The sequence below is a fragment of the Loxodonta africana genome, chromosome 4 (assembly GCF_030014295.1).
Source record: "Loxodonta africana isolate mLoxAfr1 chromosome 4, mLoxAfr1.hap2, whole genome shotgun sequence".
Classification (NCBI taxonomy): domain Eukaryota; kingdom Metazoa; phylum Chordata; class Mammalia; order Proboscidea; family Elephantidae; genus Loxodonta; species Loxodonta africana.
The window spans coordinates 74,326,073-74,348,762 of NC_087345.1; the positions used below are offsets into that span (position 1 = coordinate 74,326,073).

The 22,690-nt window shown below is 42.2% G+C and overlaps 1 protein-coding gene across 8 annotated transcripts in view; it reads left to right on the top strand.

Moving 5' to 3' along the window:
• Positions 1-22,690, top strand: part of PPM1H (protein phosphatase, Mg2+/Mn2+ dependent 1H) — a 328,683-nt gene that overhangs the window by 267,821 nt on the left and 38,172 nt on the right. For 5 of the 8 annotated variants that reach the window (XM_064283939.1, XM_064283941.1, XM_064283943.1 and 2 more), the window contains exons 7-9: positions 5,101-5,164; positions 8,904-9,011; positions 18,203-18,299. In XM_064283939.1, coding sequence (XP_064140009.1) covers positions 5,101-5,164; positions 8,904-9,011; positions 18,203-18,299 — 269 coding nt within the window. The remainder of the gene's footprint in view (positions 1-5,100; positions 5,165-8,903; positions 9,012-18,202; positions 18,300-22,690) is intronic. The other 3 variants (XM_064283944.1, XM_064283945.1, XM_064283940.1) reach the window with 1 other exon arrangement.

Sequence of the window (22,690 nt, forward strand, 5' to 3'; positions counted from 1 at the left end):
TAGTCGCCGTACGTTCTTTTGTCACTCACATGGAAAACTCCCTTCCAGCAAAAGTCTCTTTTTAGTCTTCAGATTTCTGTGTTTCACCCAGTAAGAGGTGAACAATAATGGTCTGATTTCAGACTCTTCAACTAGGATTGGAAATTCGCAAATCTGAGCCCTAATGTCACGTTTTTGGTGCGTTTCCTAGGAAAGTCTGAATTCAGCCTTATAGTCGCCAAACTCAATATATCATCTTGGAAAAGTAACTTCACCTCTCTGAGTCTCAGTTTCCTCGTCTTGGTAGAGATTTTAGACACTGTCAGTAAGCACCAGGTCCACTGTCTAGCATGTAGAAGGTATTTAGTAGATCATAGCTGCTGTAATTATTACTACCTATCATTCAAGGAAGACTGAAGAAGAATTGATGCCTTTGAATTACGGTGTTGGCGAAGAATATTGAATATACTATGGAATGCCAAAAGAATGAACAAATCTGTGTTGGAAGAGATACAGCCAGAATGCTCCTTAGAAGCAAAGGTGGCAAGACTATGTCTTACTTACGTTGGACATGTTATTGGGACATGTCCCTGGAGAAGGACATCGTGCTTGGTAAAGTAGAGGTTCAGTGAAAAAGGACGACCTTCAACGAGATGGATTGACTGACACAATGGCTGCAACAATGGTCTCAAGCATAACGATTGTGAGGACTGGGCAGTGTTTTGTTCTGTTGTACACAGGGTTGCTATGAGCCAGAACCGACTTGATGGCACCTAACAGCAACAATAATCATTCATTTACGTAGACTTTAATCAAGTTGCCAGTTTTAACTCTGAAGTGTTAACTGTGGAGGCAAGTTCACCTAGTTTTATATGATGAAATGTGCTTAAAACCCAGAGAGATTGAGAGGGAGAGGGTGTTGTACTTTCTCTCCTTATTTATAGTTATTCACACTGTCATACCAGCTCTAAACTACTTATTTGTTAGTGGTGGGAGAGGGGAGGACCCGTAGTTGCTTGAAAACTAATAGTGGCAGGAAGAGAATAAGCCTTTCTTTCTGTAAACTTTATGCCATGGATTGAATTACATCCCCCCAAAAATGTGTGTATCAATTTGGCTGGGCCATTATGTGATTTTCCTATATGTTGTAAATCCTGCCTCTATGATGTTAATGAGGGAGGACTTGATCTACAAGACTGGATTGTATCTTGAGGCATTCTCTTGAGATATAAAAGAAAGAAGCGAGCAGAGAGACAGGGGGACCTCGTACCACCAAGAAAGCTGGGAGCAGAGCGTGTCCTATGGACCCAGGTTCCTTGCACAGAGAAGCTTCTAGTCTGGGGGAAGATTGATAAGAAAGCCAACAGAGAGAGAAAGCCTTCCCCTGTAGCTGACACCCTGAATTTGGACTTTTAGCCTACTGTGCTATGAGAAAATAAACTTCTCTTTGTTAAAGGCATCCACTTGTGATATTTCCATTATAGCAGCACTAGATGACTGAGACACTTTATATTTTAAATTTTGGGGTTGTTCCCCAAGATAAAAAAAAAAAAAACAGAAGCTAAAGTATAACATTAGAATTTGTGATCATCTTGGCCCTGTGGGTGACGACTCCAAGATGAGTGTTTGTCTTTCAGAGCTGTGGTAGCATAGATTTCATGCTCCTGAACTTCTCTGCCCTGAGAGAATTCGATTACTTGGGTTTGTGGTTGAGTCAGAGAACAGTGTTCTCATTACCTTTTCAAGCCTTTTAAGAGTGCTTTTAGCCTATCTCCATGCTGCGGAGCTCTCAGTAATTTCCAGTCATTGACTTCTAGAACTGCTGTCTCTGCCTCTCATTTAATTCCAGACTCCTGTACCTGGGTCTCCAGAATACACCGTCTCTCTAATTATAATTCTCAGGAATTCTCCTTCCTTTCTCTCTGCCTGGGCCTGTCCTTCTCTCCACTATCCCCAAATCCTGCTCCCGCCTGTTTCAGGGCCTTTCTTGAGTCATTTCCCTCCTCTCCCTTGAGCCATGTCTGCCGTCTTTAGGGTCAAGCTGCTTTGAGTTTATTGTTTAACTGACTTTTAATGTTAGTTAATGGGATTTTGGTCTCCAACAGTGGTTCTCAACCTTGGGTGTCCATTGAAATCACCAGGGAAGCTTTTAAACACTACAGATGCTAGGGGCCTACCCCAGAAATTCAAATTTAATTGCTCTGAAGTGTGGCCTGGGCATTGGATTTTTTTAAAGCCCTCTCAGTGGATTCAATATGCAATCATAGTTGGGAACCACTGTCCTAAAAATTCCTTCAATCCTCGAGCTAGGTCTGTGCAAGTATATATCAAATCCCCACTTTTCACTTCTCCTGACACCAAACTGTGTTGATTAATCCAAATCAATTTATTATTAACTCTCTTCCCCTCTATTCCACTTCTGTACTGACACCAGCTGCACCTGCAGCACTGTTTCCTCTGACCCTAACCTCCTGGAGCTAGGACAGACCTCACAAGTTAAAGGGCACAGTCCTACAGACTGGAAGTCTGCCCAAGACCTCAGATGCTAGCTGCAAGTGTAGGAATCCCCACCCTTACTTTCAACCTGCTGGCTACAAATTCAGGATTTCCCTTTACCCCCTTACGATAACAGCTATAAGCTCAAGGTTCTCCAGCCCCGTTCACTTCTGACCTGCTGGTTCCCACTACTCCCTCGAGTTTGATAATTTACTACAACGACTCACAGAACTCACAGAAAGTAAAATACTTATGAGTACAGTTTTATTATAGCAAAAAAAAATGAAAAGACACACAGGGCAGGGTCTGGGAAGGCTCCCAAAGCAAAGCTTTTCATGTCCAATAAAGGGATACACTACCCTCCCACGCATCATTCTTTCACCAACCAGGAAGCCCATGGAGCTTTCATGTCCAGAGCCTTTATTGGGGCCTCATTATGTAGTCGTTACTGATTGAATCAGCCCACTTCCTCCAAGGCCAGTAATCACAAGGTGGTCTTTCTGTCTTGGCCAGCCCCCATCTGAGTCACCTCATTAGCATAAACCCTCAGATGTGATCTGGAGGCTTCATCAAAGGCACTTCAGTTACTGGGAAATTTCCAAGGTTTTAGAGGTTATCTCTCAGAAACCAAGGACAAGGACCAAATTCTTTGGGTAAACTTAATTTTAAACCCCGCAGTCACTATTCTAACAGTAGCTCTATTTGATCCCCAGCTGTGTACCACAGTGTTTAAAAAATTTCATGTGAGTATAAAACCATCAAAGTGGCTATATCCACTTTGTGTTAATTTCGTAGATTTAAGGCAACGAAATAGTACAGTTCCTTTTTTGAAAGTTTTGTTCCTAGAATACCTCTAGGTTCACTTGACAGCAGCAGCAGCAGCAACTAGCATTTACTGAGCCCTCAGCATGTGCCAGGCTCTGTGCTAAATATGTACTAAGCTCTTCACATTTACTATCCCATTTTAATTCTCACAACAACCCCACGAGTGAGCACCAGGTTTTGCACTAATTGATTAATGAGAATGTTGGGGTCCAAAGAAGCTCATCTGCCTGCCCAAAGCTATGAAAATAGCTGTGCTGAATTCAAGTCAGCCCGGGCACATCTGGTGCTAGAACGTAACTGATTCTCTAAACCCTGGGAAGGAACAACTTATCCAAATAATCATCCTGGAAAATGAGGGTGTGACTTCTTTAGCTTTGGGGTCGAACTCTTTTTAAATTGGATTGTATTCTTTTATATATCAAGAGCTCCTACACATTTGATTGCCCGTTCACTCCCATGTTGCCTGGGTGTATCCTGGACCGGGAGACCATTTAATAATTAATCTTCCTTGGACTCAGGAGACGTTATTTTAGAAAAGCATCTTACTCAGTTCTAGCACCTAACCCAGCAGGACCTACCCCATCTTTTACTTAATCTTCTGAGTACCTAATGCTTCTGCTGCTGCAGTGGTACTTCATTGTTGCCCAGAAATTAAATGCTTAGGACAGAAACCTATCTCCCCTTATTGCTAATTATGAATATGCCAACATATTTTCTCCATCTTCGAGCATATAAAGATTTGGTATTTTCTAGGTTACTCAAGCACACATACAATTCCATAGGGAAAATAACTTTATGTAAAGAAGGACCAGCAGTGTGGTGAATAGGCAGTGCTGTACCCAGAAAGGGGAACTGGTGTGCCAAAGTATTTTCTACTAAATACTAGCAATAAACCAAACCAAAAAGCCTTGCCATCGAGTCTGTTGCGACTCATAGTGACCCTACTGAGCACTTACTAAGTGCCAGGCTCCATACTAAGCTCTTTATATCCTATATGGTTGTTCTTATTTTATAAATGAGGAAATTGAGACCAAGGAAATTGAAGCTACTTGCCCAGGATGATACAGCTAGTGATAAAATGCCGTGTTTGTTTGTTTTTGTTTTTTAACTTCCTCAGGAGCAGAACTGCAAGAAATGGACTTCATTTGCTTTGTCCTCTTAACCTTGGCAGCCTCAGCTGTACGCACAGTGGCATCTGGACAACCATGTCCAGGATAAACCATTGAAGCACAAACTGAATTTTCTTTCTGTGTGTCGAATGGCCATTTAAAAGCTATTATGAAACAGAGACTTTTGTGCCAACCTTGACAATCATACTGAGGTCAAACAGGCTCTAAATATTCCTTCTCCAGCACTCCCAATCCGAGTTTTGATTTGGTGTAAACAGTCCCTAAAGGTGAAAACTGGCTCTTGGAGCAGCTTCACACTCCATCCATCTCTGAGCTGTGCTGTCGCTCACAGTTTTGGGTTAATAACAAGAACCCAGCCGCTGCCGCTGGGGCACTTCATCATTGCACAGACACTCAGCGTGTGAAGCCCATGGCCCCTCCTTGCTTATTATGAATATGCCAACATATTCTCTCCCTCTTTGAGTATATATAGACTTGGTGTTTTCTGGTTTGCTAAAACACACACACGCAGAATTCTGTAGGGAGAATAACTCTGTATAAAGAAAGATTGGCAATGTGGTGAGTGGCTGGAGTCTCAGGGAGAATAACATGCCTACCGGCCTGTGTCAGGACAACGGGTCACTAATTGAGTGCACACCTTTTTTAAAAAATGTTGTTTATCCCCCTACAGGGCATACAAAACCATTGAGGATGATGACTTGAAGTTTCCCCTTATATATGGAGAAGGCAAGAAGGTAGGCGCTTGTGTTTCCCTTGGGCTGCAATGACAAAACTATGCCCCACTGCCACTCCACGTAACTTGTGGCAGTCTATGTGTTCTACTCAGCAGCTCATGATTTTATAGCTTTGACAGCTTGAAAGAATATCACATCCATCATCCTTCAGGCTCTCCTGTCTTGAGGATCCAAGAAGGCGCAGGGCTGGGGTACAAGGAACACAAGGGACCAAAGTCAATTTTGTAAAAATAACATCCCCCTTCCCAATTCATTTGAATAACGTTTTGCAGTGTTTAAACATGACCACTTCCACATAAATCATTTTATTTTCTGTCTGCTAACAAGTTGGGAGGCAGGCAAAGCTGGCCATGTTATGTCCATTTAGTAGATGAGGCAGCTGGGACCCCAAGGTTAAAGAGCCTCAGTTAAAGTCACACAGCTAACGAGTGGCAGCACAGACCTGGAGCCAGATCCAGTCTAGTCTAGTCTAGTGCTGTGGCACTCTGTCTTGCAGGTTCAGACTTTGCAAATCTGCTTTTCCACTAGACCCATGGGAGGAGATCCAAAGCTTCACTGTAATTAGCTATAGGATCACTTCTAATTTATTCCTTACACATCGCAAAGAGCCCAGGCTGAGGTAGCAAAGACTGTCAGCACCTCCCAGGACCCCAGTCAGAATCAAACACTCAGCAGCATGTTCTTGAACCAAACAAAAGAGTAGATCTGAGAGTGGTCTGTGAGCAGAGACTAGGGGAAGGTTGAAATCCTGAAAGGAGAGGAGGAAGTTTTGAATCCATTTCCCAGTAAGACCAAACACCTTCTAAATCATTGCATTATTCCTCTGAGCACTAATAATGTTTTAACTCAGTGCTGAGAGCTTCAATTAGAAGTGAAAAAATGTGGTCACATAACAAAGACTCTTCAACTGAATCTTTTTTTTCAGCGTTTTATCATTTTTACCAGAAAGAAGTGATTCAGAAGAAAACGGAAAGATGTCGTCATGGGCAGGACTTGAGAGAGAGGGAGACTCTGTGTGTGTGTGTGTGTGTGTGTGCGTGCGCATGTGTGTGTGTGTGCGTGCGCGCGTGCGCATACGTGCATACGTGCGTGCACACGCATACATGCACGTGGGTGCCTGTGTTAAAGTGAATGTGTTCATGTGAGAGAGGACATGCCTTCAGGGTTAGGCTTGGGGCTCGGTGTAGCCCAGCAGTGATTTCAGTGGAAGGAAGCATTTCATGAAATGAAACATGCATATCTGGTCCACGTGGGGATCAGATTTTAAATTAGCTTGCCCCTTTCCTGGAGATGGACACCTTCTGCCCCACCACCTCTGGTTGAGAATGATTACAAAGATGAACACAGTTCCTAATAGGAATATGTGTGTTTTTGAGAACAGGGAGCACCATCAGTGTATATCATTAAGCCCAATTACCTATACCTGCAGCTGCAGTTCTTTGTGGGGCTGAGATTCTCAGTATTACCCTGCTATATCCACTGGGTTCTAGTAAGCTCAGGACTGTCCTGTTACCTTCGATTCCCAGTACCTGTCCAGCCTGGTACCTGGTGCATAGCAGACCTTTAGTAAATGCACAGGTATTAAATAAGCTATTCAGTTATGTTCAGTATACTCTCCTTAGTACAGCTGGAAAAGGGACTAATAATGTATTCTTAGAAGATTATCAGCAATAATATTTCAAGAAGCATGGGTTTTCTCAGTTAAGCACAAAGGTCAGTTCCCCAGAGCATCATGTTCCTCAAGCATTTTAGTTCATTAAGGCTTGACAGTCCCGTGATGTGCAGCTGGCATGTTCTGTCATCATACCTGTCAACCCTTTTAAAGCCACTGTTCTCCAGTTCGCTTTTATTGGTAGGCTTGCCCAGTACCAAAGTAGTACACCATCCGTGTCTCATGACTCCATGATCGCTCGAGAAATCTTTAAAACTGCAGCGTTGGAAAGAACATCCGTTCTGTCTAGAACATTTACAGAGGTTTCCTTTTTCCTCTCTGCATACATCCACCCAGAAGCTTTAGGGGTGCTTTCGTAGCCATTGCTTTTCATTTTATTTCCACAAATACTTTTAAGGGCTTGGGTGCATGACACTTGTATACTTTGTAAAGCAAGTTCACTGACTAGCAGAAACATCAGGCTTCTTTGGGCTAAAATACAGGCATGTGATTTTTCCAGCTAGAGAAGCTGCCATTGCAGGGGGAAGAGCAGAAAGGTCACAAGGGACCCAGAATTTTTCCATTTTGAGTTGAACACTTCTTTAGTCAGAGGAGGCCATCCAGCCCCCATCAAGGCGAGGCCTTCTTTGCAGCTTGCCTGGCCAGAGACCCCCAGGCTTCATGTTGCATGTCTGTATTTTACCAATCTCTTTTGACTCTTGTCTTTTATAACTGTGTCATGGTTTTATTTACCCTTTAATGTAAACCCTTCTCATCTGGAACTGGCTCCAAAATTCACAGCCTTTTGGGAAAATGGGGTGAAGATGATGACAGTTATTAGATTAGGTAATGTTTCATATTTATTTCATCCTCAGCCCTATGAGGTACTCTTACTGCACAGCCCTTGGGTACTCTTATACCTTAGCAATAGGTAAAGATTCAAGCTGGGGTCTTTGAACCATGACTCTACGCTGGCTATATTACTGGTAATCCAAGAGTTAGGCTATTGGGCTTCATTTCCACCCAAAATGACTTTCTCTCAATCCCTCTGTGTCTACCTGTCTTGTTCTGTGCATCCTTCTGCACGAAGTTTAACATCACCTTCTCCAGGAAACCTTCCCAGTAGAATTTTTATCTCCTCTGAACTCATATGACTCATTTTTTGTGTCTTTCAGCACTTGACCGTATTTTATATGTTATTAGTTAAATACACACCTCTTACCTCCCTAATCATGTTCCTTTAAAGTAGGGGCAAGGCTTTACACATTTATGTCCCTGACAGCATGATGCCTGCTCACAATAGATGCTCAATAAATGTTTGGGTAAATCAGCGCATCATACACACAACCTAACTACCCCAGGAGATAATCAGGCTGACGGCGTAAACATTAGTGCGATAGTATTGCTTCCTTAAAACAATTGGGAAACGGTTTAGAGCAGTGCACAGATGGTGAGGTCTCAGCCCCAGGTGCTAGTGGTATTTTGTCCCTTTCCACCCAGAGGGAATTTGTGGGAATGCTAGCAGGATAGGTTACAGATACTCTGCAGCCATAAAGTATAATAGGTGAGCTGTGCGAGGGTAGGAGCTGCCTCTGGCTTTTTACATCTTTTACTAGTGCTTGTCACCTAACTAGGGATATCACTGGTGTTTAATAAATACATGTCGAGTAGACGTGGTTTGGATGGATGGCTGGATGGACGGATGGACGGATGGGCGGGCGGGCGGGTGGATGGATGGATGCTGTTGGATTTGATTTGAACTACTTTTAGTAGCTGTAGCCAGCGCTGATATATTGGCTTTAGTGTACTGGACACCCTGTGCTCTAGTCTCTAAAAACAGAAAGCTGAAGAGAGACAGCAGAAACCCATAAAGCTTAAGTTAATTGATAGAAAAATTACTCCTCAAATACTTACGTGATTTTGGTGAGCCCTTCCGTGATAACAACGACCCACGTAAGTTAGCAGAAAGGGGCATGGGAAGACTGGCAGGAGGAATTGGAAAATTTAGCCCTCATCAGCTGTATTGTGACAGGGACTTTTTCTCAATGTGCGGGATTGTTTCTGATGACCCTCTGCTTGTACTCCTAGGCCCGAGTAATGGCAACTATTGGAGTGACCAGGGGACTTGGGGACCATGACCTGAAGGTGCATGACTCCAACATCTACATAAAACCATTCCTGTCTTCAGCTCCAGAGGTACCACATGAGCATTTTGTTCGTATTTCGTACAATAAAATATTTTCTACATTATTCCTCCACGTGACATACACCGCACATCCAGACAGTAACCAAGTTATGTTACGTGTACTTGTGCAGTATCTCTCATGCCTGTTTCTTCTTTCCATTCCATTTTCTCTGTGACTGTTCTGGTTTATACCCTCATCTCCTCCTGTCCAGATACCTGCTAGTCTCCTAGTGGCTTTTCCACCCTCTTCCGGCACACCACACATGTTGGTCTCAGGTGAATTTTCCTAAAGAACCACTCTGACTCCTGTCTACTCAAAACCCTTCAATGGCACCCCACAGCCTGGAGAATAGAGCCAGACTCCTTTACCTGGCATTCAAGGCTGTTATAATTTGGTCTGATTTTCCAATCGGACTTTTGTTCTCCTGCACCAGCCTGAATGAACTTGCTGCTTCCTGTATTTGACCTTCCATTTCCCATCTTTGCTTAAACTATTCCTTCTACCTAGACTATACTTCTTCCCCATCTACAAATGTCCAAATTCCTGTTTTTCTCCAGCTCAGCTCAAATGCTTCTCCTATGCAGACTCCCCTGATTTCTCACTTTCCCAGCTAGAAGTCTTGCCCTCTTCTTAGACCCTTGTGTGTCCAGCCTTAGTCACAGTCAGTGTACACCTTATCCCCTTGTTAGATCTTAGTTGCCTCAAGAGCTTATACCACTCAGCTGGTTTTTAGAAAAATTAATTTAAAAACAAGTTGGCAATTTATTTGGTGAAAAAAAAATTGTCACAATTCTCACAACACAGGAAATAATATCAAGGTCTAGGTGTCCTTTTAGGGTATATCATTTAGAAAAGATTTTACTTCCAAGTAACAGAAAAATCTAAAAGCGGTTGAGGGATATATTTTACGCAGACAACAAGAAGACTGGAATTAGGTGACTGCTAATGTTGGTTTTGCACCTCAAATGTTCAGGGCATCTCTGCATTTCTTTGACTTTTCCTTCATGGGTGCAAGATGGTGGTAATTTTCATTCAAGGCAGGAAGGAGAGGGCAGGGCCAGCTTATTTGCCTAAGCAAATATTCACTTACATCTTATTGGCCAGAACTGTGTCACATGACCCCACTAGCCACAAGGGAGGGTGGGAGAGAACCCAAGCTTTAACTTTTCCAATTTCTAATCTCTATGAGTCAGAATTGACTTGACGGCAGTGGGTGGGTTTATAGTAGAGGAGAGCCATAGAGAAGTGAATTAGGAACCAATGGTATCTTCCATTCTCTGTAATTAACTGTTACAGCAGTGCCTTACAGTAGAAATGCCCAGAACATGTAGACATAGCTCCATGTGCAAGTTCTTCCCAATGGTAGATGCTGTGTGTGTCTTCACTAGAAGGCTCTTTTTGGTTGCAGAAAACTGAAACCCACTCAAGCAAATTGAAAAAAAGGAGGTATTTATTTTAGTAGTATTGTAAAAGATGTTTATGGTGTCCATGAGCGTAACCGTCTAACAGCCAGGCTTTATGGGAGAGAGGTTCTGGAATTGAGTCAGCCCTGGAGGGCCTCAGCAGCAGAAGCCTGTCAGCCTCCATGAGAGGGTGTTCTACCATTAATGTGGCCAGCCACATTCTAGATGCCTGTGCTGCCAGTCAGCCCAGTGTCTCACTTTCCCAATTCCAGATTCCTGGACAGGAGCCTGACTGGCCCAACTCAGCTCTTATACCAAGCTGCAAGTGGCTTCCAGCCTATGGATTTTCCCTTCAGATCATGTGTCTACTCCAGAACCATCTATGGGCACAAACAGCCACCTCAGCCTATCCCTCTGGCAGCGCTGTGAGGGACAGTTCCTTTAGTCCTTTAGAGCTGGGGCTGGCATCCAAAATAAATCTAGATACAGGGGATTAAGAGACCATTGAGAGAGAAATCCCTACTAAGTATTAGGCATGGAAGACATACATTTCCTGATACCACCCAGGATTTCAAGTAAGGACTGCTTGAGGGAAATAATAATTCATTGAGAGCCTAAAATGTTCTCTCTTTTAATTTCCGTACCAATTCTGCGTGGTAAAGACCGCTATTGCCTAACGTGTCCAAGCTCCCCTCAGAAGCTGGTGAATCCCTCATCCCACTAATCTGGCCAGCGTTAAGATCTGTGAATTGCCGCTGAGACTAATCCTAGCCAGAGTGACGTACCTCAGACCTCGGACTGTCTTTTCTCTGTGCTTCACTGAGCACAGGGCTTGTGTCTGGACACTTGGACTTACATTTTCCCTCTTGGAAGAAAGGCGTTTATCAGACATGTTAAATCATGGCTTCACCTTTCTGCTTTGCAAAAGGACTGGTAAAGTGTGTCAAGACCTTGGGGGTCTTAGAAACACTAATTGACTGGTTTCCTCCTGAAAACAGAGTAAACCTTCTCACTTCCCTCCCCTGTACGCACATGCTTATACGTTCTGTGTAAAGTGAGAACACGTTCAGTGTGGTTTGAGGGAGAATGATCTGTGTGATCAGTTAGGTTTTGTTGTCAGTTGCCATGGAGTTGGATCTGACTTATGACAACCTTACGTGTAACAGAGCAAAACGCTGCCGGGTCTTGTGCGCTGCCGGGTCCTGTGCTGTCTTCATGATCTTTGTTATGTTTGAGCCCATTGTTGAGCCTGTTATATCAGTTCATCTCACTGAGGGCTTTTCCCCTTTTCACTGACCTTCTAGGTTACCAAACGTGACGTTCTTTTCTAGCAATCATTCTTTCCTGATGATGTGTCCAAAGTAAGCAAGACAAAGTCTCGCCATCCTTGCTTCTAAGAAATATGCTGACTGTACTTCTTCTAAGACTGATTTGTTCATTCTTTTGGGAGTCCACAGTATATTCAGTATTCACCACAATATTCACAATTCAAATGCGTTAATTCTTCTGTCTTTTTTTCATTGTCCAGCTTTCACATGCGTGTGAGGCAATTGAAATGACCGTGGCTTGGGTCAGGCATACGTTAGTCATCAAAGCAACATCCTTGCTTTTTAAATCTTTAAAGAAGTCTTTTGCAGCAGATTTTCCCAATGCAATACGTCATTTGCTTTCTTGACTGCTGCTTCCACAGACATTGATTGTTCATCCAAGTAGAATGATATCCTTGACAGTTTTCAGTTTTTTTCACGATGTTGTTTATTGGTCCGGTTGTGAAGATTTTCAGTTAGATTTTAGAACTTCTAATTGCTTTACTACTGTCAATCCCAAGAAGAAACTATAGGTTTAAGACTTGGGCCTGGGCAGGTGACTACTTGGAGACTGAGGAAAAACTTCAGTTGGTTGATCAAGAACCTCATGTCTCTGAGCTGGAATAATGCCAGTTTGCTGGGGAATGAGTTGATTGGTTCAGCACTGGTGGAGAGTAGAGGGTTTAGGAGGTAATAGGCAACTTCTGGAAAATTTTAATTGCTTTCAGAAAAGTTGTGGAGTTGAATAAGGTGTGGAATTTTTTATAATAATAGCAGTAACATCAAACATTTATTAAATAATCGGAAGAAGCACAGCCAGGGTGCTCCTTAGAAGGGAGAAAGGTGAGTCTTCATCATACGTACTTTGTTCATGTTATCAGGAGAGACCATTTCCTAAAGAAGGACATTATGCTTGGTAAAGTAGAGGGTCAGTGAAAAAGAGGAAGACCCTCAATGAATTGGCTGCAACAATGGGCTCGAACATAGCAACAATTGTGAGGATGGTGCAGGACAAGACTGTGTTTTGTTCTGTTGCACATAGGATCACTATGAGTCAGAACCAACTTGACGGCACCTAACAACAACATGCACCAGACAGGATGCTAAATTTATTATACACAGCATCTCTTTTAATCCTTACAACTCTGGGAGATAAATATGGTTATTATATCCTTTTGAAAGACTGGGAAATTGAGACCCAGGGAAGTGAAATAACTCCCCCAGTACAGCTATTAGTAGCAGCTGGTTCTTGTGCCCAGGTCTCTCTAATTAGATCAGGGTCTGTAGGAGAGAGAAGCTTTGTACAGAGTGCAAGGGACCCACTGAGTACAGGTTCAAAAGGCTATAAAGAGGCACCTTTGTATTGGGACCTCAGTGGCCACACTTTTTCAAAGAAATATTGCTGGCCTCACACTGCAGTTGTAGAAAATGATGGTGTATTAGAAAAGATATTTGGGAAACACGGTAATGACCATTTGTGCTTGCAAACGGAGGCCAGACAGAATTGTGCAGAATAAGGTTGTGCACCTATAATTTAGCTTAATGGATATGTACCGTATACCTCAAGATTTCCTTGCACAAGAGTAAAATCACTGTACACTTAAATGCTTCCAGATGGAGAAGTCTTGGTCAAAGCTAGGCAGGGAGGGGAAAAAGAGAAGGGAAGAGGTGAACCAGATTGAATTGGCTACTATGGGAAGAGTGCAGGAGAAGAAGAATGGGTCCAGAGAACTCCCCACCCCTGCAATCCCTAGCTTTTCTGACAGGAACCCCTTTTCCCTCAGTGGTGGTGATAAAATCATATCAAAGAGAAACTGGTAGGGGGCTTCTGTTGTTAGCCCAGAAAGCCATGTAAATTCATTTAAATACTCTAATGAAAATAACCAGGGCTTTGAACCAGTTTTAAGGGTGGAGGGGAAAATATGATTTAGTTCTAAGAAAAAGGGCTCAAAAATCTTCTTGGAAATCAGCATTGTTCCCATTCATCATTGTAGCTCCTAATTCAATTTGATGAGTTAAATATAAATAAATCAAAAACATGTGGATCAAATTTATGTAAAAAATGCACAGGGGTTTAAAAATTAGAGAAGGGTTTCTAGCCAAACACATTTTCAGTTTCACTGAACACAAGGCGCTGGAAAAATCTTGAGTTTGCCAAACCCAAAGAGCAGCCGCCAGGTTTGCTAAGCCTCCCTCAAACCTTCTGAGGTCTGAGGCAGCGATTTCTGGCCAAGAACTGAATTCCACAAGAGGCCCCTTCACCCCAACCAAGCTTAGGCCTGTTAGCTGGAGGCTGCAGGTTGAAAGTAGGAGGCATTTTGACTTCTCTGGTTTAGAGCACCTGGTTTTCTCTGTGTAACACCATGGGGTGCAGCCCTTCCGCAATTAAAGAGAAACTTCCCCTGCCTGGTCTCCCATCCTTTGACTCAATGAAGCTCACATTAAACTTTTTTATACCATTCTAAAAGGGATCAGAAGTCTCTGGGTAGTGCAAATGGTTAACGCACTAGGCTGCTAACCAAGAGGTTAGAGATTTGAGCACACACAAAAACACCACAGAAGAAAGGCCAGGTGACCTACTTCTGAAAAATCAGCCATCAAAAGCCCTTTCAGAGCCCAGTTCTACCCTAACATACATAGGTCACCAGAAGTTGTAATCCACTCAACAGCAACTGATTAAAAGAGTTCAGATGGAGAAGGAAAGGATTTGTCAACTGAAAGCCACTGGAACCCAGGCTTTCTACATAGTCTTCTTTTCCCACCCCCAGTCCAGCACACACATCTCGTCGGGTAAATTACAGAGTGTCGTATTACTCAGGCAGCTTGGCACAGGCCTTCAGCCTAAACCCTCCAGATGTTCTCTGCTCCACGCCCCTTTCTGGCCTGATACAGGCTCTCTGTAGAGCTAGGGCTCTTCTTAATTTCATCCTTCTTTCCAGCCTCCAGTCCAAGACTGTGCTCTTGCCTTTAGCCAGCCCCCTTTTGGCCTCTTGGAAGAACAAGGTCTTTTTCTGTTTGGGGACCATTTTACAAAGCCAACTCCCTCCTCAGCTCAGTGATACTCCTCCTTCCCCCAACCAGACTGAACCACAAGGAGCCCAAGTTTTTTCTTTTGGTTGTTCCTCTCCTTAGTTTGAAAGATTTCTGTGAGCTGTTGTTTGTAACTTCAGATCATTCATTCAGCTCATTCTCAGATTTCTTTATCTAGGTATACTTTTTTTCTTTTTTCTGAAGCAGCCTTCTCTGAAAGAGCAAAGACTCCAATACCTGAATTCCAACCCCAGCACCAACATTACTAGTGGCCTGCACGAGTTATTTAACCCTCACTTTGCTCCTCCTGTGGAGGCTGTGTGGTGCAGTGGTTAAAGCATTTGGCTGTTAACCAAAAGGTTGGCAGTTCAAAAACCACCAACAGCTCTGTGAGAGAAAGATGTGGCGGTTTGCTTCCGTAAGGATTTATAGCCTTGAAAACCCTATGGGGCAGCTCTACTTTGTCCTATAGGGTCACTATGAGTTGGAAGTGATTCGATGGCAGTGAGTTTGTTTTTTCTTTTTTTTTTTTTCTTTCTATTTTTCCTGTTCTTGAAGGTGGGGTAAACATGCTGATATTGACAGGTTGATGGGAAAAGTAAATGAGAACATCTAGGAAATTGCTGGCACAAGGTCTGGTGTGTGGTCAGAGGCAGGCAATAAATATTGGTCTTCCTTCCCCACCGTTTTCTGGAAGGCTTTACGTTTAGAGATCCCCGGTATTGGCTTCCATTTTAAGGGATAATGGCTATATTGTTTGGGATTCCCGTGTTGTCTCCCATGAAAACATAAACAGTTTTGAAGATCTCCAATTACATGTACACTCTTGTTATTCTGCGTGACTTTTTATGCCCCAAACTAAAATCCTGTTTGGGGAAAGATTTTGTTACATTTTGTACTGTCACAGCTCCCTAAGGCTGTCATAACAAAGTACCACAAACTGGTTAGCTTAAAAGAACAGAAATGTATTGTCTCACAGTTCTAGAGGCTAGATGTCAGAAATCAAGGTGTTGCCAGGGCCACGCTCTCTTGGAAGGCTCTAGGGGAAGATCCTTCATTGCCGCTTTCTTAGATTCGAGGGGTTCCTGACGATCCTTCCCATTCCTTGGCCTTGTAGATACATCACTCTAGTCTTTGCCTCCATCTTCACATGGCCATCTCTCTTTTGTATCTGTATCACTGCGTCTCTCTTCCTCTTTTCATAAGGACACCAATCATATTGGATTAGGGCCCACTCTACTCCAGCATGACCTCATGTTAAACATTTTCAAAGACTTTATTTCTAAACATGATCATTCACTAGTACCAAGGGTTAGGAGTTCAAACACGTCTTTTTGGGAGACACAATTCAGCCTATAACATATAGTTTTATTTTTTTTTTTTCTCTTTTTTATAATTTTTGTTGTGCTTTAAGTGAAAGTTTACAAATCAAGTCAGTCTCTCACACAAAAACTCATATACACACCTTGCTACACACTCCCAATTACTCTCCCCCTAATGAGACAGCCCACTCTCTCCCTCCACTCTCTCTTTTTGTGTCCATTTTGCCAGCTTCTAACCTCCTCCACCCCCCTCATCTCCCCTCCAGGCAGAAGATGCCAACATAGTCTTAAGTGTCCACCTGATCCAAGAAGCTCACTCCTCACCAGCATCCCTCTCCAACCCATTGTCCAGTCCAATCCATGTCTGAAGAGTTGGCTTCAGGAATGGTTCCTGTCCTGGGCCAACAGAAGGTCTGGGAGCCATGACCACCAGGGTCCTTCTAGTCTTAGTCAGACCATTAAGTCTGGTCTTTTTATGAGAATTTGGGGTCTGCATCCCACTGCTCCCTTGCTCCCTCAGGGGTTCTCTGTTGTGTTCCTTGTCAGGGCAGTCATCGGTTGTAGCCAGGCACCATCTAGTTCTTCTGGGCTCAGGACGATGTAGTCTCTGGTTCGTGTGGCCCTTTCTGTCTCTTGGGCTCATAATCGCCTTGTGTCCTTGGTGTTCTTCATTCTCCTTTGATCCAGGTGGGTTGAGACCAATTGATGCATCTTAGATGGCTGCTTGCTAGCATTTAAGACCCCAGACTGCACTCTCCAAAGTGGGATGTAGAATGTTTTCTTAATAGATTTTATTATGCCAATTGACTTAGATGTCCCCTGAAACCATGGTCCCCAGACCCCTGCCCCTGCTACGCTGGCCTTCGAAGCATTCAGTTTATTCAGGAAACTTCTTTGCTTTTGCTTTAGTCCAGTTGTGCTGACCTCCCCTGTATTGTGTGCTGTCTTTCTGTTCACCTTAAGTACTTCTTATCTAATACCCCTCTCCCATCCTCCTTCCCTCCCCCCTCTCGTAAGCACAAAAGAATGTTTGCTTCTCAGTTTAAACTATTTCTCAAGTTCTTATAATAGTGGTCTTATACAATATTTGTCCTTTTGCAACTGACTAATTTCACTCAGCATAATGCCTTCCAGGTTCCTCCATGTTATGAAATGTGTTACAGATTCCTCACTGTTCTTTATCGATGCGTAGTATTCCATTGTGTGAATATACTATAATTTACTTATCCATTTATCTATTGATGGGCATCTTGGTTGTTTCTATCTTTTTGCTATTGTAAACAGTGCTGCAGTAAACATGGGTGTGCATATATCTGTTCGTGTAAAGGCTCTTATTTCTCTAGGATATATTCCAAGGAGTGGGATTGCTGGATCATACGGTAGTTCTATTTCTAGCTTTTTAAGGAAGCGCCAAATCGATTTCCAAAGTGGTTGTACCATTTGACGCTCCCACTAGCAGTGTATAAGTGTTCTAGTCTCTCCACAGCCTCTCCAACATTTATTCTTTTGTGTTTTTTGGATTAATGCCAGCCTTGTTGGAGCGAGATGAAATCTCATTGTAGTTTTGATCTGCATTTCTCTAATGGCTAATGATCGTGAACATTTCCTCATATATCTGTTAGCTACCTGAATGTCTTCTTTAGTGAAGTGTCTATTCGTATCTTTTGCCCATTTTTTAATTGGGTTATTTGTCTTTTTGCAGTTGAGTGTTTGCAGTATCATGTAGATTTTAGAGATCAGGTGCTGATCAGAAATGTCATAGCTAAAAACTTTTTCGCAGTCTGTAGGTTGTCTTTTTACTCTTTTGGTGAAGTCTTTGGATGAGCATAAGTGTTTGATTTTTAGGAGCTCCCAGTTATCTAGTTTTTCTTCTGCATTCTTTATAATGTTTTGTATACCGTTTATGCCATGTATTAGGGCTCCTAACATTGTCCCTATTTTTTCTTCCATGATCTTTATCGTTTTCGATTTTATGTTTAGGTCTTTCATCCGTTTTGAGTTCGTTTTTGTGCATGGTGTGAGGTATGGGTCTTGTTTCATTTTTTTGCCGTTGGATATCCAGTTATGCCAGCACCATTTGTTAAAAAGACTGTCTTTTACCCCGTTTAACTGTTTGGGGCCTTTGTCAAATATCAACAGGTCATATGTGGATGGATTTGTGTCTGGATTCTCAGTTCTGTTCCATTGGCCCATGTATCTGTTGTTGTACCAGTACCAGGCTGTTTTGACTACTGTGGTAGGTTCTAAAATCAGGTAAAGTAAGGCCTCCCACTTTGTTGTTCTTTTTCAGTAATGCCTTATTTATCCAGGGCCTCTTGCCCTTCCACATGATGTTGGTGGTTTGTTTCTCCATCTCATTAAAGAATGTTGTTGGGATTTGGATTGAAATTGCATTAAATGTATTAACATGTAGTTTTTGCAGTCTAACCAATTAATTAGAAATAATATCGATGTCTAATGACATAGCATACGCTGTATTAAATGAAACAAAGATTACGATTGTGTAAATAAAGAGTATGATCATAAGTAGGTTAAAAAATGTGTGTGCATAGCTAAAAGTCTTGAAAGAAATTTTCTAAAATGATAACAGCAATTATCTTTGTATGGTAGAGGAGAAGAAAACTTTTAAAAGTTCTTTTAATTCCCTCGGACTTCTCAAAAAAAAAATCCATAGGAAGCAGCGCGATGTCATGGTTAAATACGTGGCTTCAAACACTCCCTTTTCACTTACAGCTGGTGACCTTGAGAAAATTACTTTACCTAAATCTCAACTTCCTCTTCAGTGCAAAGGGGACACAATACAATTGTAGTAAAAAAAACAAATGACATATGTAAAGTCCTTAGCTCAGAACCTGGCATACTGGCTCCTAGCTTTTCTTCCTTGTCCACCAGAACCACAAAATTTCACTGGCTCTTTCCATAAGAATCATCAGTCCAGTAATGTTTTATTCATTAAAACACTGAGGAGCATTCCCTCAAAGGATTAGATTTTTTGGCCAGTGGGAAGGTGGGTCTAGCCAAAAAATAATCACCCATAAAATCCTGTGTTCCTGCTTCCTAAAGGACAAGAGGAGTTTGGAGGAGAAAGAAAGAACTGTATATTCTGAAGAAAAAGAGAATAAGTAGAACTGGAAAAAAAAGGAGTGAGTCTGGTCTGAGGTAAAATTCTCCTTAGGAGGTCACGAAGCTTGGAAGATGAGCTAGAAGGGCAATTTGCTATAACGACGTTTAATATATAGGGCCTTGAATTGGGCCTAAAGTATAGATCAGGTCCTCAGCAAGCGCAGCAACATGGTAACTGTGGTGTTTGTGAACCTTAGATTGTTGCAGCACGTAGATGGGGAGTGGAGGGGTACAGAGCTCAAGAGAGGGAGACAAGTGTGGCAGTGAGGAGCTGAACTAGGGCAGGGACTGTGAAAACTAAAAGGAAGATGCAGATCTGAGAGACATTTAAAAAAAATTAAAAGACCCAATGGCAGACTTGATTTAAAGATTGAAGCAGAGTTAATTTAAAAAACAACTACCTTCTTTTCTAGCCTATTAGAAAGGAAGAATGGTGGTGCTAATTAGGGTTCAAGGAATAAAAGTGGAAAATTAATTGTACTCCTGTTTCCCTCTGAGTTTTCTGAACCAATTTAAAAAATAGACACAGTAGTTGGGGATCAAAATAGCTTTATAGCCAGAATAAAGTCAAATTGGAAACCATGGCTTGGATCTAAGACCAGTTTGACTTCTTGCTCTTCCATTTCAGCCCCAAATTAAAATACTCACTGGACAGCTGTGAGCTTTCATCTCCCTACTCCACGGAGAGAGGGTCTTCCTAGTATTTACCTCTTGAAGGATGGGAGCAGAGAGAACAAGTGTCACTTGTGGGCAAGTGGGGACCTAAGGGAAAACTCTAGAGAATTCAATGTCGCATGCCCCATCTCACCAGTCCTATAGGGAGAGAGAGCTTAAAAGTGTTATATCCCAATATAATGCCTTTGTGGACTGCATAACAACATCTAAAACTTAGAGGCTTAAAAGAACAATTTATTCTTTCATAATTCTTGGGTTGACTGGACTCAGCTGGCTGGTTCTCCGTTGGGGTGTCTTGTGGTTGTAGTTAGATTTCATTGGGGCTGGAGTCATCTGAAAGCTAGACTGGGCTGAGCATCCAAGATGCTCATTCACATGGCTAGAGGTTGCTGTTGGCCGTCAGCTGAGAGTTGAGGCAACTACACATGGCCTTTCCATGTGGTTTTGGCTTCTCATAGCATGGCAGCTGGATTTTGAAAGAAAGCATCACAAGAGTGTGTAATTCAATAGTCCCAGACAGAAATTGCAACCGTTTTTAAGACAGAAGCTGTAAGTCTTTTTAAGACCTAGCCTCATAAGTCCCAGAGTATCACTTCTGCCACATTCTGTTAGTCAACAAAGTCACTGAGGCTAGCCCATATATGAGGAGAGGGAAATTGGACTCTACCTCTAAATGTGAGAAGCAGCTTGCTTATAAAAAGAGAAAAGGAATTGACAGCCACCGTCTTGGAGCTTCTCTACCACAGCCTTCTTGTACAAGTACCCTCCCTGCTATGGAAGCTTGAGGATTAAAGTAATAATCATTTATTTCTCCAGTGCAAACTAATATAAGTTGATGATGAGCTGTTTAGCTAGTTAATTAAGAAAGGAAATCTAGGTTGCAGTAAAGGCAGATTTACAAAGAAGCTAATGAAAGTTAAGCATCAGGGTACTTCATTTGGATTGGCCCCTGTGAGTGCTGGTTGTTGCTGGGAGATGTAGAATGTTCTAGATGGGGAGGAGAAGTAAGGTTGCAATCAAGAAGAATTTCTATGTAAACATTTCTCCAAAAAGGGACCTCAATTTTCAAAGCTTCAATAATCTGTTGTTATTTCTCTTTCTTAATAAACATTCACACTTGTATCGAAGTTTGTAGTCATCCTTAATTTAATATTCATTTTCTTAAAGAGAGCCCCCAAATTGTGAAACTTCAGGCTTCACAAAGCATGGATTTCCCCTGTGTAAATGGAAATGATGAGTTCTATCTAAGGGCGCTCAGATAGGCTAGAGCAGTGTTTTTGACAGCTTTCTCAACCTCTACTTCAAGCCCACATGCCTATAACAGCTCATTATACTTCTGTCTTCTCAGCTGGGGTGATGCATCCTTGGGTGCTGTTTGTCACCACCACCACCTTAAATATGCCTGAAGACAAAACCACATATTAAGAGTTTGCAAAAGCTGCCTTCTTTGATTCTGGCCTTACATAGGCAACTTAATGACTTGGTCTGTCCATCACGAGTCTAATGGTAAAAATAACTCATGTGAGTCTATCCATAAAGTAACTGTTTCCATATGGCCAGTGACTTGAGATTTGCTAACCAGCTACTTGACTTAAACTGGAATATGAAATTTACTCTGGCACACACCAGAAAAAACTGACTTGGCAACTCATAAAATGAGTTGTCACACAAAGGGAACCAACGTGTATGTTTGTGTCAAATGTATCCTCTTGTTGGAGATTGTTATCCTCTGATCCCCCAATGAAAAATAATTTTATTTGCATATTCATAATGTTTTGCATTTAAACATGGAGCATCTTTTTTAAAAATTTGGCAGGAGAGGTTTATAATGAAGAAAACTGAAAGCCTCCCAAGATAAATATGTGCCACTTACTTGAGTTTCTCCTTAATTAGAACCCTTGCTCTCCTGATTCTAGACGACAGGGTCTTCTTAAACATTAATACATATAAGAATAGTTTAAGGAGCTTGTTTAAAAAAAATGCAAATCCCTGGAATTCATTTCCTGAAAGATCTAATTCAATAGGTCTAAGGTGACTCTTAGGAATATTCACATTTTTAGATGATTCTAAAGCAGGTGATCTCCAAACTACTCTGAAAAACACTGTTATAGGCTGTTCTTCACTGTGCATCAGGAACTTCAATTTTACAGCCCTAAATTGGGTTTCTGATACATCCATGCTCTAGCCCTGAACTGCGTGATTCAGTTCTACCATATGTTGGGCTCAGTGCTAGGCTGGGAAGTTAAGGATATTACACATCTCATTCTCTGCTGCTTGAACACAGGTTCCCTGAGACCTGGGCTTCTTGCTACAGAATACCTGCAATCAGCAAGATTGACTTTGCCACACAGCAGGCATTGGACAGCATACCAGTAGTGATTGTGTCTCCCCTTCAAAGGCAAGATACATAGTAACTCACTGGCTTGCTCTCTTACTCACTTGAGACTCTGAAAAGTTGCCACTGTGAAGAGTCCTGTGAAGTAGTAACACTGTGGTTATTTCCAGTCCCATTGGCCAGAGAGCAGCAACCACAGGAATGAAGAGTAGCAGTCATTTCATTATTTATACATCAGGTGACCTATCATCTAAGCCAGGATATTTTTTAGAGTAAAAAAAAAAGGGGGCACTATTAATGATTATGCAGGGAAAACAAAAACAAACGAAAGCTATCCCTGGAAAATGGGAACATGTGGTCACTCTGTTTATGTCTCAACTGACTCCTGAATGGATTTGAGGAAACTCAATTCAGCTATACTACACCCCTGTCCTGGCACTCACATACTGGGATTTCCCAACCTTTATCTCCATAAATGAGCATTTTAGTAAAGA